General features: G+C 38.2%; 1 protein-coding gene across 2 annotated transcripts in view; it reads left to right on the top strand.

Annotated features, from left to right (window-relative positions):
• LOC133370813 (desmocollin-2-like) overlaps positions 1–14,962 on the top strand; it is a 39,627-nt gene extending 24,665 nt beyond the window's left edge. Inside the window, exons 10-17 of one of the 2 annotated variants that reach the window (XM_061597687.1) lie at positions 102–361; positions 864–1,003; positions 4,066–4,269; positions 4,357–4,599; positions 5,922–6,049; positions 8,521–8,802; positions 9,642–9,687; positions 9,771–9,858. In XM_061597687.1, coding sequence (XP_061453671.1) covers positions 102–361; positions 864–1,003; positions 4,066–4,269; positions 4,357–4,599; positions 5,922–6,049; positions 8,521–8,802; positions 9,642–9,677 — 1,293 coding nt within the window. In that variant the 3' untranslated portion in view covers positions 9,678–9,687; positions 9,771–9,858. Of the gene's footprint in view, positions 1–101; positions 362–863; positions 1,004–4,065; positions 4,270–4,356; positions 4,600–5,921; positions 6,050–8,520; positions 8,803–9,641; positions 9,688–9,770 lie in introns of both variants that reach the window. The other variant, XM_061597680.1, reaches the window with a different exon arrangement.
• The last annotated feature ends 2,074 nt before the right edge of the window (positions 14,963–17,036 follow it).

The following is a 17,036-nucleotide window of genomic DNA, read 5'->3' as shown; positions in this document are numbered from 1 at the left end:
TGAATGGGGAATCATAGTATTTTTTAATCACTTTTGCCATACTTCATTATCCATATTTGCTATGTGTATATGGTTTGACTTTATTTATATTTATGTTTCAGGGACTAGACTATGAGAAAACCAAGGAGAGAAGATTGGAAATTGTTGTAAATAATGAAGCACCTTATATTTTGGCACCAAATTCAAGAGCAATTTCTACAAGTACTTGTGTGGTTGTTGTCAAAGTACGGGATATAGATGAAGGGCCTGTTTTTGATCCTTGTGTATATATTTTAAATATCAAGGAATGTTTGGAAGCTGGAACAGTGGTTGGCCAATACCTCGCAAGGGATCCAGAAACCGGAAACAGTGAAGGCATACGGTATAGAATTTTGTTGCCTAAATCATGTTATAATAGCATTATCATCATATACCCAAATAAATGTTTTTGCACCACTATACTGGGGGTGGTGGTATTTATTTGCATGTTACACAAATAACCCTGTTCTGTTAAATTGGAGCATTATGTGTTTGCACTGGATATATCCTATGGGTTCCATGCTGGCTTGATGGTCTTACCATCTCACGGAATATTGCCAAATATTCCAATGGGAAGCATATCAGCTGGGAGAATTAAGTGTTCCACATTCTAAATATTTGGGGAAATAGGACACCAGAATAACAGGGAACCACCACAGTCCTAAGCTATAGAGAACTTCTATATACTCCAGGCTATTACCTACTATGAAGTCACTCCAGAATCCATTGCTGTAGACTGGTAGTTCAAGGAGGCTGTGCACCAGTTTATTTCACAGCACCAAGCTTAAAAACGTTTAGCATTGTATTTGGTATTTGTTCCTAACAGCTATATTTGTTCCTAACAGCTATGGAATAATAAATGATCCATGTAATTGGGTCACCATCGACAATGTAGGTCAGATCAGAACCACTAGACTTTTAGACAGGGATGACCCACAGATGAGACGCTACCAGTGTAACGTAACAGTCTCTGCAACAGACCGAAGTGAGTATCATCAAATACCATAAGTAAGAGTATGAAATGCCATAATTAATCTAGAGTACAACCTGTGTGTGCATCTATGGGGAGAGAATCTGTAGTAAGGGGTTAGCACATCTGGAGCCATCCTTGTCAGCTACAGCTAGGGCGGGAGGTGAAGGAGCAGCTTTTTGTTCCATTTCTTCTTTCTCCTCCCCTCCCTCCTATTGACTTCAGTGGAAGCAAGGGAAATTACACTGCCACTCCCAGAGTGAGCATAGTTTTGGGTCTTTTGGGGGGCATGTTGGGGGCATAAGGGGGGAATGAGTGGTAGATTATCTGCTTTGCACACAGAACATCCCAGGTTCAATCCCTGACCTTTACAGGTAAGGATGGAAAAGACTCCTGCCAGAAATCTTGGAAAGCTGCTGCCAGTCAGTGTAGACAGTACTGAACTTGATGGACCAGTGATGTGACTCTGTATAAAGCAGCTTCCTATGTTCATTATAAAATTTATATCCTGTCCTTCATCATAAAATTATCTCGGGGTGGGCCACACTATACAAAAACTACTTAAAACCAACCAATAAAACATTGATAATATCTACAGTTCACATTATAAAATTCAATATACACATCCCTTCATTTGTAACACAGCAGTAAAGTCCAATGCAGATAACTTAAAAGGCCTGACAACATAAAATGTTTTCACCTGCTGAGGAAACTAGTAAATGTTGGCACCTAACTTTTGGGGGAAGGATGTTCCACAGTGAGGGTGCCACTACAGAAAAGGCTCTATTTTGAGTTCTGGTAGCCTGTGCTTTTTTTGCTGATGGTGTAAGCAGATGGGCCTCTCTAGATCTCAGCTCATAGGCAGAACTCAATTAGCATGCAGAACAGTACAGGGAGATATGTTCCTTCAGATAGCTAGGCCTGAAGCCATTCAGGATGTGTTACATCAAAACCCATTAACTTGAATTGGGCTCAGTAGCAGCTAGCCACTACAAGCTTCCAGATCTGCAGCAATTTCCAGAATGTGACATTTTGGACCACATCGTTGGCAGAACACCAATGTTGGCAGGACATCTACAGCTGCAGAGCTCTCCATGGGCATACCAGGGGACCTCTGGCAGCATAAGCACATAATGCTGGTGGGCCACCCTTTCTATTCGTGGAACAGCACTTGGGCTGTTCCCACAGCCACTCACCTGTAGGATTTCACCATAATCTGTTGTAACATATACTACTACATCTTTGGATGCAACCTTTTCCTTTAGTATTTCTTCCCCTTCCCCCTCAAAACAATGGGGGCATTCGGTTGTTGGTCGTTGACTTTCAAGCCAATTAGTTATCCTTGTTTGTTACTGTATCCTTGTTTTTGTTATTTTTTAAAGAAATCATGTCCCACATGAACTTCTTTACATTTATTTTAACAATATTAACTTATGAAGCAATCCAAACTCAAGATCCACAAGGATGAGCAAGTTAGGATTCAGCAGATCTCCAGCACAGCTGGGTGAACCCTGATTCAGCTGGGGCTATGCTGGTGTAAATCCTTCATTGCAACTCAGCTGGGGTTCAGCTGAATCTGGCTCAGCTGAGGCTTGTACAAGTCCCCCAAAAGGGGCATTCTGGAAAGGGGGTGGGATGGGGTGGACTTCACACTGGATCTTAATCCCATTCTCTTTAGTCATATGACCTGGAAACCCAGCAGAAGATACACCGACAAAAAGGATGGTGTAAGTCACACTCTATTTTAAAGGCTTGCTCTCCCTCTGCCAGGCTTGCTCCTGAATGGGGTGTGGATCTGGCATAGTTTATGCCAGCTTAATTTAAGATGGTGTAAATTATGGTAGCTTCCCATAGTTAGGATTACTCCCTTAACTTCTTGCACTGGCACAAAATATATTTTTAAACCCTCCCATGAAATGCATTGTTTGCTTTTAAAATACCGCAGATTTAAACACAGATGTTAATAGGAAAGGTGTCTTAGGAGGTTACTCCTAAGTATATTTAACTATTAAAATGGCAGTATCCAAGGTTTCTTTCATTGTATGGGATCTTTTTGATCTATCAGTGTTTTATTGTTACATTTTTTTCTCCAACGTGTCATGTTGCTCTGGCCCCCTGCCACTCAAGATGACATGAAGCCATTTATTTATTATTAAATTTATATCCCAGAAAGAATCAAGGGTGGCATAACACAAGTCATGACTAAAACCACAGCAGACCCAAAGGCCTAGGAAAAAAATAAAAAGGTGATTCATAAATAGTTATAAAATGTTGATTTTATTTATTAAATTTATATCCTTCCCTTTCACTGATGATTTCATCGTGGGCTACACACATTATTATTATTATTATTATTATTATTAGTAGTAGTAGTAGTATAATGTCATAAAATATTACATGGCATCAACAGCATATCAAACTTATTAAAATCCAAATATTAGGCTTATAGAGCAAGCACAGCTCAGTCATAAAAGTAGCAGTACAAAAATATAACTGGCATACTTTACAAAAAAATATTGCCATTCAGGAATTAATCCTTTTGTTTCCAAAGGGCCTGGAATGAGTGCACAAACTCTTGTGTGCATTTCTCAAGGCTCTGCATTTGTTCTTGTAAAGGTCACTCCATTTATATGATATGGACACATGCCTTTGTCCTTTGGGGCATGCACAACTTTCCCAGGCTTCTGTGTCAAAGACAGGAGCTGTTTTATTTTTCTGTTAATTACAAAAGGTTTGCCATTTCTAATGAATGATGTGCAGGCACAAAAATGAAATAGCAACTTGAAATGCCTTCTAATTAATTTTAAGTATTGAGAGGTGGTGGGACCCACCCTGGCACAGCTTCTCCTACTGAATCAATCTCAGATTCCATTGTCAGGGTTTTCATACAAATATCTGTTGTGAACTGCTGCCTATCACAGCAGTATTCCCATGGAAGTAACGTTTATAATTTCAGAAGTGCAAGGTTTCTCATTATAACTCATTAACATGGGTAGGATGAAGACAATCTTTATTTAAAGCTTGTAAATAGCATTAAACTGTAAGGCCGTGTCACTAAAATTCTTTGTATTTCCTAGGTGGTAAAACAGGCACTGGAACACTAGTGATTAATCTGTTAAATGAGAATGATAATTTCCCAGTGATTGTCAATAGAAACTACGTAATTTGTAGAGACAGAAAACCAGTTTGTATTACTGCCGTGGATGCTGATTCAGAAGGTCCTAGAGAAAGGTTCTCATTTTCAATTAATGACCCACAATGGAGACTGACACAACATGATGGTGTGTATCTTATTTCTAAAAATTTACTTATGTAGTTATTAAACTAATATTTTGAAATAATGTTCATCACTGTTTTTTTTATTACAGAAAAATCTGCATACCTGGAACCAGCAGCTAATTTAGCAGATGGTGAATACACAGTTGAGGTCATGGTAACTGATGCTGAAGGCCACTCTGGAATCTCTAAAGTTTTCATTTTACTGTGTGATTGTACCACCCCTAGTGACTGTACTTATACACCACGAGTACCATTTCCACAGCGGACACCTAATGTTACTCTTGGTCTTTGGGCCATTCTTGCGATGATTTTGGGATCATTATTGCTGTTATGTAAGCATAATTACTCTTTTTATATGAAATGCAACATATGGCATGAATGTCAAGTTGAAGGGGCATATTATAAGATTCTGAGATTGCTTCTGATATCTGAAGTTCGCAAAACTCTTTCGCTACACTAAGCTACAACTGCACTTCAGACTCTGAAAGACCCATCGAGGTTCCTTCCTTTAAAAGCACAGCCATCCCAATATAGCTAGCAGTTCTCTGCCTTGCTCCCAGTTCCCGTCCTATTGATGTGAGCATGGAGGCATTATTTATATGCTAGAATCCCAGAGATAGGCATTTTGGGATGGTGGAAATAGGGGTTTTTGTCTGATTCCTCCCTTCCTACTAAAAGAATATATTGGAGACAGAGCTCTGCATATTTTCACTGAATAAGATTGAGCATTTAAATTACTTTCAGACATCTACCAGATTATTTGATTAGTCTCTGTTTTTGTTTCTGAGGTCTACTATAGTGCTTGTTTAAATAAGGAGATGGATATATTTGAAATTGTTTGCCTTGACCTTAACTTGAGGAAAATGCTGAAGCTTGTTATGATTCTTAAATACTGCAACAGTTTGTGAGGTTTTTTTATGTAATGAAAAATTGCCTCTTTTTTACTGTTTATATTGCAATACATAAACTAAGCTTTGTTAAACTAAGCCAGAAATTGTGGTTGCTAGTGGATTAAGCCAGAAATTGTGGTTGCTAGTGGTCACCTTCCCACAGCTGTATTGCTGGAAGCAAGTGCCTCTCCAACATTAAAGGAAGTTTACTAGAAGTAAATGCTTCTGATCACCTAAGGTGCATGCAAAGATCTCCACAAGATTGAGGTTTGCTGTGACTCATACATATAGCTCTAATCAACAGTGTGGTGCTATGTCTGAATTAGCCCTCTAAGTAAAAGAGAACACTAGCACAGTATCTAAAGCAAGACTTTGCTTGTCACAGAGTAAATGGCACTTGTATGTCTTTCTTACATATACTTCTTAGAAACAAGTTCTACTGAAGCTAGTGTGGAGCTTACTTTGAAGCAAATGTATTTGGTATTTGCTCTGAGCATACATAGACAACCAATGTGGGTGGTGGTTAAGAGTGCTTGACTTAGATTGGTGAGACCCCAGTTCAAATCCCCTGTCAGCCACAAAACTTTCTGTCATCTTAAACTATCTCATGAGGATATTGTGTGGATAAAAGGGGGAAGCAGAATGGACTGTGTATACTGCCCTCCTTGGAGGAAGAACATGGTAAAAATGTAATTAATAAATAAAACACTAATAATAATGCACTCATGTCTTACTATGTCTGTTTCTCTTCTCCCTCCCCCCAGTAATCCTGATAACACTTTGTAGCTGCTGGGGTGCTGCCCCTATGAGTACTAGTAAGCATGTGTGTGATGATTTAGCTAATCAGAACTTAATCATATCAAACACTGAAGCACCTGGAGAAGAAGTAATGGTAAGTCATATTCTGTATTTATTTCTGGGGCATTAGATGCCTTCTATTCTTGACATAAAGGGAGAGGAGAGGGAAGGAGGGACTCAATTTGAGAAAGTGAAAAGGTTTTTAATGTTTATTTTATTTATTTATTTATTTATTATTTCATTTGTATCCCACCCTTCCTCCCAGCAAGAGCCCAGGGCGGCGAACAAAGCGCTAAAAACACTTTAAAACATCATAAAAACAGATCTTAAAATACATTAAAACAAAACAGCATTAAAAACATTAAAAAAACAACTTTTAAAAACGGTTAAAAACATTAAAAACATCTTAAGCAATTCTAACACAGACGCAGACTGGGATAGGTCTCAACCTAAAAGGCTTGTTGGAAGAGGAAAGTCTTCAAAAGGCTCCGAAAAGATAGCAGAGATGTTGTTTAAACACCAAACTAGAGAGGTCTAAGATGGAGATGGATCAGAGAGCTAAGGTATTCTAATTATAGGGAAAGGGGAGGGAGATAGAGGCAAACTACATGCAATATTAAACATTTGAAAAAAGAAAAAGAAAACCTTCCTCTGCACTGGTATTCTACCAGCCTCCTGGCTGCTATTTGGCCCTAAAGGCATTGTCACAATTCGGGGAGCAAATAGTACTGGGGGAAATGATTTTTTGCAGATGTCCTCCAATCCATATTGGGTTTGCACCACTGGATCAGGACTCCACATAGCTGCTTTTCCTTCAAAATAAAATGCCAGTAATAAGCATTTTCTTTAAAAGCCATTTTTAATGTAATTTATAGTTTGGCAGAAGGAACAGAGTCAGTAAAAAGAAGTTACCTTAGTTTTTAAGGCAAGTAAAGAAGAAGAATGGGGACAAAAGGTTATAAGGAGTGAGGAGAGGGAATTAGTTGCACTTTGAATGTTGGAACTATTACAGATCCGATGATATCCCAGCCAGTTACTCTCAAGAATCAAAAATAGGATGACTGTATGGCTGGTTGCTGTGTTAATTTGAAAACCAGTGTTTACGTTCAGGCATCATGTTTAAGGCATCATAGGGTGTGACAGTTTCCTTTAGTAGATAGTAAAAAACACTTGACATTAATTCTTAACGAGTTCAGATAAGAGAACTGAATTTAGCAAAAAATTTAATCATTCAAATAAGAATATGAAGTGTACTTAGCATTAGCTACCATCCTTGCTTATTGGGAAGCTGCTTATTATTTCAGTAAAAAGTATTTGAATTTTTCAAGCAAAGAGAAAGCTTTTAGCATATACACCCATTCTGACCATAATTGAACAGGTCAGATTGGGCTGCACTTTCTATGCTTAAGTGTCAGGTTACTCCTAGTCACTTACTTTTCTGCATTTTCATGGAGCTTGTTCGTCCTTTGCTGGACCACCTGACATGTGAATATAGTTGTAACACAGAACAATGACTCCAACCCTGAAATCTACACTAAGATATTTGGGCGAAGGTGGGACTTCAAAGTTGGGGAATTTCCTAATTCCATTTATCTGTGGACCAAAGAAGTTGTTTGTGTCTATCACAAATGTAAGTGGTGGGGGGAAAATGGGCTATTGCTTCATGTTAAGCGAAGTCAGGGATGTTTGATTTGATTTGATTTGTTTTGTTTCCATTGTAAGTCTGCATGGAACAAGCTCGATACGTGCCGGAAAGGCTGAATACTCACCAGGGAATATGGAAGCCAAAATTACATCCCATGTTTGTGAGGCAGTCGCAGGATGTCCCACCAGCCATGGGGAATATACAACATTTAATGGATTGAACCAGGCCACAACTTTATTGATTGTGGGATTGGCATGGCAGTAGGGCAAGGATCTGGTTTCATTCTGACAGCCCTTGCTGTAGCAATGTTTGACCCCAACTAGCCAGTTGGGGTGCCACCTTAGGCATTCACCAGCTTTAGACTGCATTGTGTCACAGGCCATGCCCTTGAGATCTTGCTGGGTAATTAGTGGGGAAGTGCGTGATGGAGAGGTCCTGGCTCCTCCCGAACTAGGGGCATGGCCTGTGCGTATCCCCACTAGACTCCTTATGGGGGTGTCCCCCTTATATTTGATCCTGGCCAATGCCATTTCTGTCACAAGGGAGAGGAGCAGTGCTTCCCAACCTCACCTGCTGCTGCAATCAAGCCAATAAACTATCATTGATGTTGCCAAGCCAGGCATCATTACCCATTGGGATTGGACTGTGACCGTTAAGGCCTAAGCCTACCCCATCCCCCTGTCCAAGCTCCCACAGGAACACCAGGGGACATGCCTGGTTCCACAAGAGCAAAATCATGGACAGGGGAGAAGAGCTTTCTTGTTGCTGCCTGAGGCCGGCTGCCACAACAGCATCCCGCACTGAATGACAGGGCTGAGATTTTCATGATTCTCATAACATCCACATTAGCTCTGAGTCTTCATCCTATACTTTCTCCCCAAGTACCCTAAACGATCTCTGTTGCTGTTTTTTTCTTTTAGGATCCCAATATACTTCCTGTGAAAACAGGAAATGTGGTTACTTGTGACCAAGGGGCTGTTGGAGTAAAAACTGGAGGACAGGAATGCTTTGAAATGGTCAAGGGAGGAGGACACCAGACACTGGAATCAGTCAAGGGAGGAGGACACCACACCTTAGAATCTGTCAAAGGACTTGGACACCACACACTGGAATCTGGAAGGGGATATGGACAGTCTGCAATGGATACATATAGATACAGTTATTCAGAATGGCAAAATTTTACACACCCTCGCCTAACTGAGGTAAGCATGCTGATTATTCATAGCTCACATTTTTAGTTGTATATAATATTAATAATCTACAGTTATGGAGTTCTGAGAAAATATATAGAGTTTACTTTGAAATTGCCCTGCAGCTTGGAATATTATCATTCATTAAAAGCAATCCTTTAGTTTAGTGTTTGGATTTAGAGAAGTTAATTTTGCTCTGCTTTTGAATGGTTACACTTTTAAAGAAAGTCTGTTCTATCTGACCAGGTATTTGTTTTGCCTATCTACTTTATTTTAACTAGTTTTTTGTAGTGATTTTTTCCTCTTTGACCTCATCGATCAGTATTCTTCCAATATTGACCAATGGTGATAGAAGATGCTGCTGTGCAGCCTAAGAATCTGTATAGGCTATGAACTGGGCCCCAGAAGCTGAGCCTGCCTGTAAAAAATAATATATAACTGAACATAGTAGATCTCCCCCCCCCCACACACACACAGGCATTAATCCGTTCATGGTTTGCTTGAAGATTATCAACTTGCATCTCTTGGAATGTGAACATTAGTGTAGGATGGTTATAATACTCTCCTCTATGTAACATGTTTGATGAGACCAGGAGGGTGGGGGTGGGTTTTTTTAGGATAACAATTGTACTGTTCTTTTTTTCTTCTTTTGTATAAATAAAAAATAAGAAAAAACCCAATAAATAATATATAACTAGGCCTCTCATTTTCTTTGAACACTGTTTTTAAAAAACTGATGAAGAAGTTATTTGCATTTGATTATTACATATGTGATCAGTAGAAGTCTGCTTTTATTAAATTCTTCATAGAATGAATGATATAGACCAATTATGTGCATTTTTTATATATAGGAACCCATTAGAGGACACACTCTGATTAAAAATTAAACATTGAAAGGTAAATCAACGAAATCATTTTTATGTCATGTTTAGGTTAGTTTAAGAAAACAAGTAACACACAGTTTTTCCCCCCCTATGCAGAAGGTGTATCTGTGTGGACAGGATGAAGAGCATAAGCATTCCGAAGACTATGTCATTCCATATAACTATGAAGGAAGAGGATCTGCGGCTGGCTCTGTAGGCTGCTGCACTGATCAGCAAGACGAAGAGGCACTTGACTTTTTAGATCATCTGGAACCCAAATTTAGGACATTAGCAGAAACCTGTGTAAAGAGATAAGTGTGTTGACAACAGTGCGCAAAAATAGTCACCCTTTCCCCAGGGTAGCAAATTGAATACAGTATATTGGTTTTTTTCCCCCCTTTCTGGTGGGAGTGGTTAATCGGAATACATTCTAACCTTAGGTTTGTCAGTATCAAGCTTTCTGTACCTAAACTTCAGGGTGCTGTATGCTATCTGACCTATATGTGTACTGTCTTAGATTTACATTGAAAATATTTTTTAAACCAAATGTACAGTCAATATCGTAATCAAACTGCTTTCAAAATAGCAACAGATTTTCTGTTTTTCTCTGCATCTACTTTTACAGGAAGGCAAGGTGTATTTACCATTTTAAGAAATAAGCTTCAAAAATTGCTGGTTGTTTGGTCTGGGTGGTGATAAGTTTGGTTTGATTCACTTAATTCTTTCCTCTAGTTTCATAGAAATAAATGCTAAATACTATTGCTGAATGTTAAAATAGTTATTCATTTCTTGCATTCTTAAGAAAACTAAGGCTTTTATATATGTATACTGTATTTTGAATCTAAATAATTGATTTTTTTTTAAAAAAAGGGACCTGTAACAAAATGTTGCAGCGTGGAGTGATCTTGTTTATGGTTTTAACTAGCCATACCATTTCCCAGTATAGTCCATATCCCCCTTACCTCCAGTCCTCCCCCTCCAACAGACAGATATCTTTTTGTAGCCACTTACCATGCTTACACCTCACTGGGCTGTTTGGAGTGCTGCTTCTTCTTCAAAATCTCCCCAAGCCTTGTGATAACCTTCCTATTGAGTATGGACAGTGCTGCTTTGATTACATAAGGATTGGCGCTCAGAGAATGACTTCATTACTGGTATTTATATAATGGCTTGTGTAGGAGAGTGGAGCTATCCTGCTAACAACTTTGTTGTTTTAGCATTCCTAGATGTTGCAGGGCAGTAGTGCGGTTGGGTTATGTAGGCATATTGACTGAGTCAATCTAACACACCTGCCGGTGTGCCCACACAGCTCCATCCTCAGCGCTGTCCTCCTTCCCAACCATGTCTAGATAAGCTACAGTGACATTGGCGTTAAGAGGTCAACTCTGTGGCTCCGCTCCACTCCGCTCCATGGGCCACTCTGGAGTGTGTATGATATGGTAGATGAGATTAATTAGACAAAACCTCTTACTTTAGAAAATAGGAGGGGGAAATAGGGAAATGTTTCAATATATATATGTAGCACATCTAAACTGTTTCCTCATACTGAATTTTTGTGTTCACCAAATCTACCAGCTTAAGTATGTGTATACAAAACCACTGCAGCAATAAGTAGAGAAATGAAAATGTGATATTCACATTCACATGCCATTGAAAACAGTGGCAAAGACCACAGTTTCACCCAATACTTTAATTTTTTTCCAGGTATAATAGTGATATTTGCCACTCTAGTCACCTAATGAGTACTGCTGAGTGTTATAAAATGTTAAGATAACCACACTGAAATTATAGATATGAGTTGTGGGAAACTGCTAGCATCCAGGCATTATTGCCTCCTCCTGTCTTAGGCAAAGAGGGGAATTAAACTGGGAGAAATGAAGGGATGATCTGTGTTGACTATCACATGGTGACTAGCGCTTTTCCATTTGCATGCATGAACATACCCATTGTGTACAGTTCTGATGGAATAAATGCTGATCGATATTTTAATATGTCTCTACACACAATTTGTTAGTGAATTTGAGAAAAGTGTATGATGTTGGAAATTTGAAATGATAAATAATGAGAAGGAGGCATGTTGCAGCTACTGTTTGGAAGTTCCCTGTTATACATTAAACTCCAACAACACTGATTTTAAAAAAACAAATGTTATACTGGCTGCAACTCTTTACTAGATATGAATAGAATTATAATGAAAGGGTTTTATTCTCATCAAGTTAATATCTTTCATTTGGGCTTTTCTTCCATGCTTTATTATGCACATGTACACACCATTGATCGGAGAATGACAGAAAATTGCTGTAACTTTGTATAGAACAATGAGTAGTGGTTGCTTCTGGTGTACTAAGATCTTAAAACACTGAGGAGAGAAACTGTTATTTTGATGATACTGGTTTCTGAATTATTCTGTCTCCTATTAGTCTTATAGCCTTTCATGCAATACAGACATTTTTCTCTGGGTCTGCAGAATCCAGAGAAGATTTTGAAAAAGTGTTGCAAATCATCACAAAGCCTTAAATCAATAAATATAGGTTGTAGAATCTGGGTATTTTCAGGGGTTGGGTTTCTAATGCACAGATTTCTGAAGTCACTTGTACATCTACTTAACACTTGCATACAGCCATGTAAACCAGTGAGTGCTAGTAATAAACAGCCCCTGCTTTGGAAATCATAGCCCTGAATCGGCTAACATTAATTATGATGAAGTGCCATTGAAATAATTGGGATTTAAGTTAGTTATGAATACTTTCTTGCATTGGCTTCAGTGGGACAGGAATGACTAACTTAGCTAAATTGTGGCCCTTATAGTGAAATTGACAAAAAAAGAGTAAAAACTGAGGCAAAAGATGAAACAGAAACAAGATGAATGGATTATATCAAAACTACATTCTATGTATTTTTCTGGCAAGAATGATACAAAAGAAAAGAGGGGAGAAATCTCAGTTTGGCTGGTTTCTTTTTAAGTTTTGAGAAGAAGTAAAAACAAAAGTAGAGGCCATTCTGCTTAGTATATGAATTGTTTGGATAGTAGATACAGTGCAGTAAGCAAAATCTAAAGCAACAAAAAATCAATATATGGTATCCTGAAGTAATTCTGCTACAATGAAAGCTGACTAAAGTAGCAAAGAGCCCTACCGAGTAAGGGTTTTTCTATGTTTTGGGCTAGGCACTCACCAGTTTAAATCTGCCTATGTACAGCCTAACTACTTTCACATTTTTCAGTGTTAATGGCTATTGCATTGAGTCACAACAGCTATAAGTCTAATGCAGCAACTTAAAAAAAGAACTCCAAAAGAGTATTCACTGGTATGTATGACTATTACAGAAGTTTTTAATTCAGCTATTTCCCCTCATTTCTATAACATCTAAATATCCAAGATGATTCAATTCAAAATTATTGGAGAAAATGGAAGCCTCCAGAATAATACTTCACTTTGAGAACCTTTATGATTTTAAAATGGAAACCAGACTGGTTCTGGAATTTGTCACCCCATCCCCTGCTAATTCTGACTTGTATCAATGAATGGTTTATTGAAGCCAAAGCAAGTCTTACAAATGTATTCTGGTTTTTTAAAAAAACTATTTAAATTGCAAAAAGCCAATGATAAATTAAGAAAATGAAAAAATAGAAATGTTACCAAGTATAGAACATAATGAAATAAAATATGAATTTCATATCAAATCATGCAATACCATCTCTGCTTCCTTAATTTAGGTTATGTTTATAAAAGGAGTTGCAGTGTGCTGGTGAAGTGTGCAATACTAAGTGGAGAATGAAGTGGCAGATGATATGCCCCTTGCAAATCCCTGCTGGTCTGTGCTGCTGGTGGACAGATAGGGTAGATTTAGATTTGTGTCCTCATTCACCCACCCCCCAGTTCTAACCCTCTCCAGCCAATGGATCTGTGAGTTAGAATTGCTCTGAGTGAAAAGAGCCAAGATGCCCCCAGTTCAAAGCTTAACTTGGCCATAAATTTAATGGGTGATGTTAGAGAACTTGCTATCTTTCAGACCTCCATAGTACAATTGGTGGGCTAATAATACTGCTCTCCATATTAAAGCTGGTGCTGAGGCATTGTATGTAAAGTAGTTTGGGCACTCAGGGAAGTGCTGTATATAAATGCAAAGTATTATTAGTTTATTGTTTTTAGCATTTTGGACAGGGTTGTTTCCCTACCCCCTTAACTAGTTTCCCCTATTTGCTTGCTCTGCATTTGGATACAAACTGGTAGAATTACAAAGATTACAAGTAACTGTTTAAATCTAGCAAAGCTTTCATTTAACTATGTTATTAATAGGGTTTCTTTGTTGCTGTGGTGTGCAAATTTGGTGCCTTTCCAAGCTGTATTTGTTTCTCACAGACACCTTGATGAGAAGATCAAGCATGGTGAAAAAGCCTCTCTGAAAGTCAGATTGTCAACCACTATCCATCTTCCATTGCAGTGTGCAGGTCACATGGGGCAATGATGAGGCATAATAGGCCTTGTTAGTATCCCACATGAACCACGTGTGTACCCTAGAATGTGGCCAAACACCCCTTTAAAATGCACTGGGGCTCTGTGGCAGACTACTTGATATGGAAAGGTTCCCTGATAGTAGACATATTGAGAACCACTGGACTAGGCAATCCCCTTGAGCTACAAAATTGGCCAACTGGGAGAGATAAAAAAAGAAAATAATGTATGATTAATATGTAAAGTTGAGAGCTTTGTATTAAATATTTATAAAACTTTACATGCTACAGGTGAATATAATGTTTTATGTTTATCTCACTAACAAACTGCTTTGAGTCAAAATGAAAAATGATTTGTCCTTTCCAACTGTGTTCTTCAATAACTGTCTAGTTGTGCAAACATCTTGTTTAATTTCATATTTTAAATACATTTTGTACAAGAGTAATAAAGTTGCTTTTATTTCAAAATAAAATTTCTTGTATGTTCTGTCTAATGCTCATTGTCAAGTACTGTTGCAAACATTGGCAAAGTTTCACTAGGGGTGAAGCCTGGGCCTTTTCATTGCTTAGGCTTTTACACTACTTTTTTCTTCTATATTGTTCAGATGGCAGACATTTCATAGCTGTTGGGCCATATAATATCCTGGTTTCCAGATAATATTAGGCTCAGCTTCCAGCATTGGCAATATGTTTGGGCAGCATAATATTCTGAATTCTCATAGATCACTAAGCTACAGGGTAAATTAAAATGACTCACTCAAGGTCACTTTGCAGTACACTCTTTGTCCCCTTTTGCCCTTTCAACTGATGTAGAATTTTAAAAAAGAAATAAACAGATGTGGTTCAAAAAGTTTAACCTGTCTGTTGGGTTCTAATTAATTCTTTAATGAGATACTGCATGTATTCATCCATTATAGAGTTACAACAAAAGGGATTATCTTAACTACACAAACAAACAAACAAGGGGGGATCAGAACTGTTTTTTAAGTGCTCTGGAAGAGAGACTGAGCTGACAATGATATTATTTATTTGGTATACTTAAATTGTGCTTGGATTTAAGGGGCACAGCATCAGAATGTAACTAATTAAGGTGTTTGTTGCTTTTATAGGGGAGTTGTATTTTCTGCAGGATGTGTGATTGTAGATCAGGGTTCCCAGATGCATGAATAAGAGGAGTGCTGGCCACACTTCATATAAAACTGGTGTCCAAGAAGCAACCACATTTGCCTCACAATCTATTGAGTACCTTCCCTTAAAAGGGTCAAAACCTCTAACCCACTTCCATAGCTTGCTTCAACTGTATAGCTCTATGCAGCAGGAATACTTAAAGATGTTACTTATCTGCTCTGGATGGACTCATAAAGGAGGTAAAGGACCTATTTAAATAGTTAATATGGATGAACCCATATTGGTTCTATGACATTAAGACTGATTTTCGCTTTGTGTTTTGTTAAATGTATTTTTATTGGAAGTTGTAACTGCTGCTTTTTGTAAATTGTATTGTTTTTATTGATGTATTTTTATATTTGTGTTTATTTTTTTGTGTAAGCCACCTTGAGGGCCTTTTGGCCGGAAGGTGGGGTAGAAATAAACAACAACAACAACACTGCTTGCAAGACTAGGTTACAGATATGTTACCTTTCAGACCAAAGACATGAGTATTTCCCTAAAATATATGGAATAGATATACTGTCCAATTAGAATATATTGGAATAGTAGAGAGTGCTTGGCTCCCCTATTCTTTCTTGAATTTTCCATACACCAACATTGTAGAGTTCATCAGTAACCAAAACTGACATCTGTTCTTCCTGCACAATCTAATCACACTTACTTTCTAATCACACTTCAAGTCCTGTTGATTTCAGCAGTTCTTATCCACAAATGTGTGCTCAGGAGTGTAGTCTTGGATGCCTAAGGGATTGAATCCCAGTCCTATGGATTGGTGCAGTGACAAAGGTGGGTGCTATAACTTCATGAGTAAGGAACAGGTTGTTGAAAGTTGATTGCATGAAATTGTCCCACTGTAACAGGTTATATTACTGCCAAGGTTGTGGGTTGGAAGCATCATGGAGATCTATGTGGAACAAAAAAGAACACGAGGCTGGGGACAACTCGCATGTCACCCGCAAGTGGCCAGAGCCATTTGGCCTGGACCTGAAGCTCAAAGGAGGCCTTAGATTTAGACAATTGTTAATTGGGGGGGGATTTGTTAAGTTTCACAACTTGTTTTTATGCACATCACCAAAATGTGACATACTCTCTCAGCTAGAAAAGTCTAGGAAAGCATTTGTTGAAAAAAAATCAAATTATGATGAATGTTTTTGCACGCATGCTTTTGTTTATCTGTGCCATGATCTTTATTGTGGCTAGGGGCGTCAAAAACTGGAAGTGGCCTGGGCCTCTTTGGACTTCTGAGAAGGCCTGCCCCCAAATCACTGTTATCTTCCATAACAACTTCTATGTAAGCACAAACCTATCAACACTTAATGTGAGAGGGTATTATTATTAGAAAGATTTACAAACCACAAATTTATAAATCACAAATCACAAGCAAATTAGGGTACATCCATCCATATGTTCTCTTGGTCTTTCAGCCCAATTTCTCTTCCTGCAATGGTTAGAGGTTGTTATGCTGGGGTTAGTGCTTTATCAATGTTTCATACAACATACACATGTAAATTCTACATTTCTTTGAAGGCTTATTTTAAGCTGCAGAGCCAGTGCTATGCATATTTAATACAAACATGGGCTGCAGTGGTTGTTAATTCTACATTTTTATTCTGACAAACAGAGCCTTGCAAAACGTATTGTCAGCTGCAGATATCAATCTTGTGCATGTTTAACCAGTAAGTAAAACCAGCAAAGTAATGATTTAGGGATGGCAGTCTTAACTGCATTTCTTTGTTAAGTAGTGGTAGTGGTGTTTTGAC

The sequence above is a fragment of the Rhineura floridana genome, chromosome 1 (genome assembly GCF_030035675.1).
Source record: "Rhineura floridana isolate rRhiFlo1 chromosome 1, rRhiFlo1.hap2, whole genome shotgun sequence".
Taxonomy (NCBI): domain Eukaryota; kingdom Metazoa; phylum Chordata; class Lepidosauria; order Squamata; family Rhineuridae; genus Rhineura; species Rhineura floridana.
This window is presented reverse-complemented; position numbering and strand designations above follow the sequence as displayed.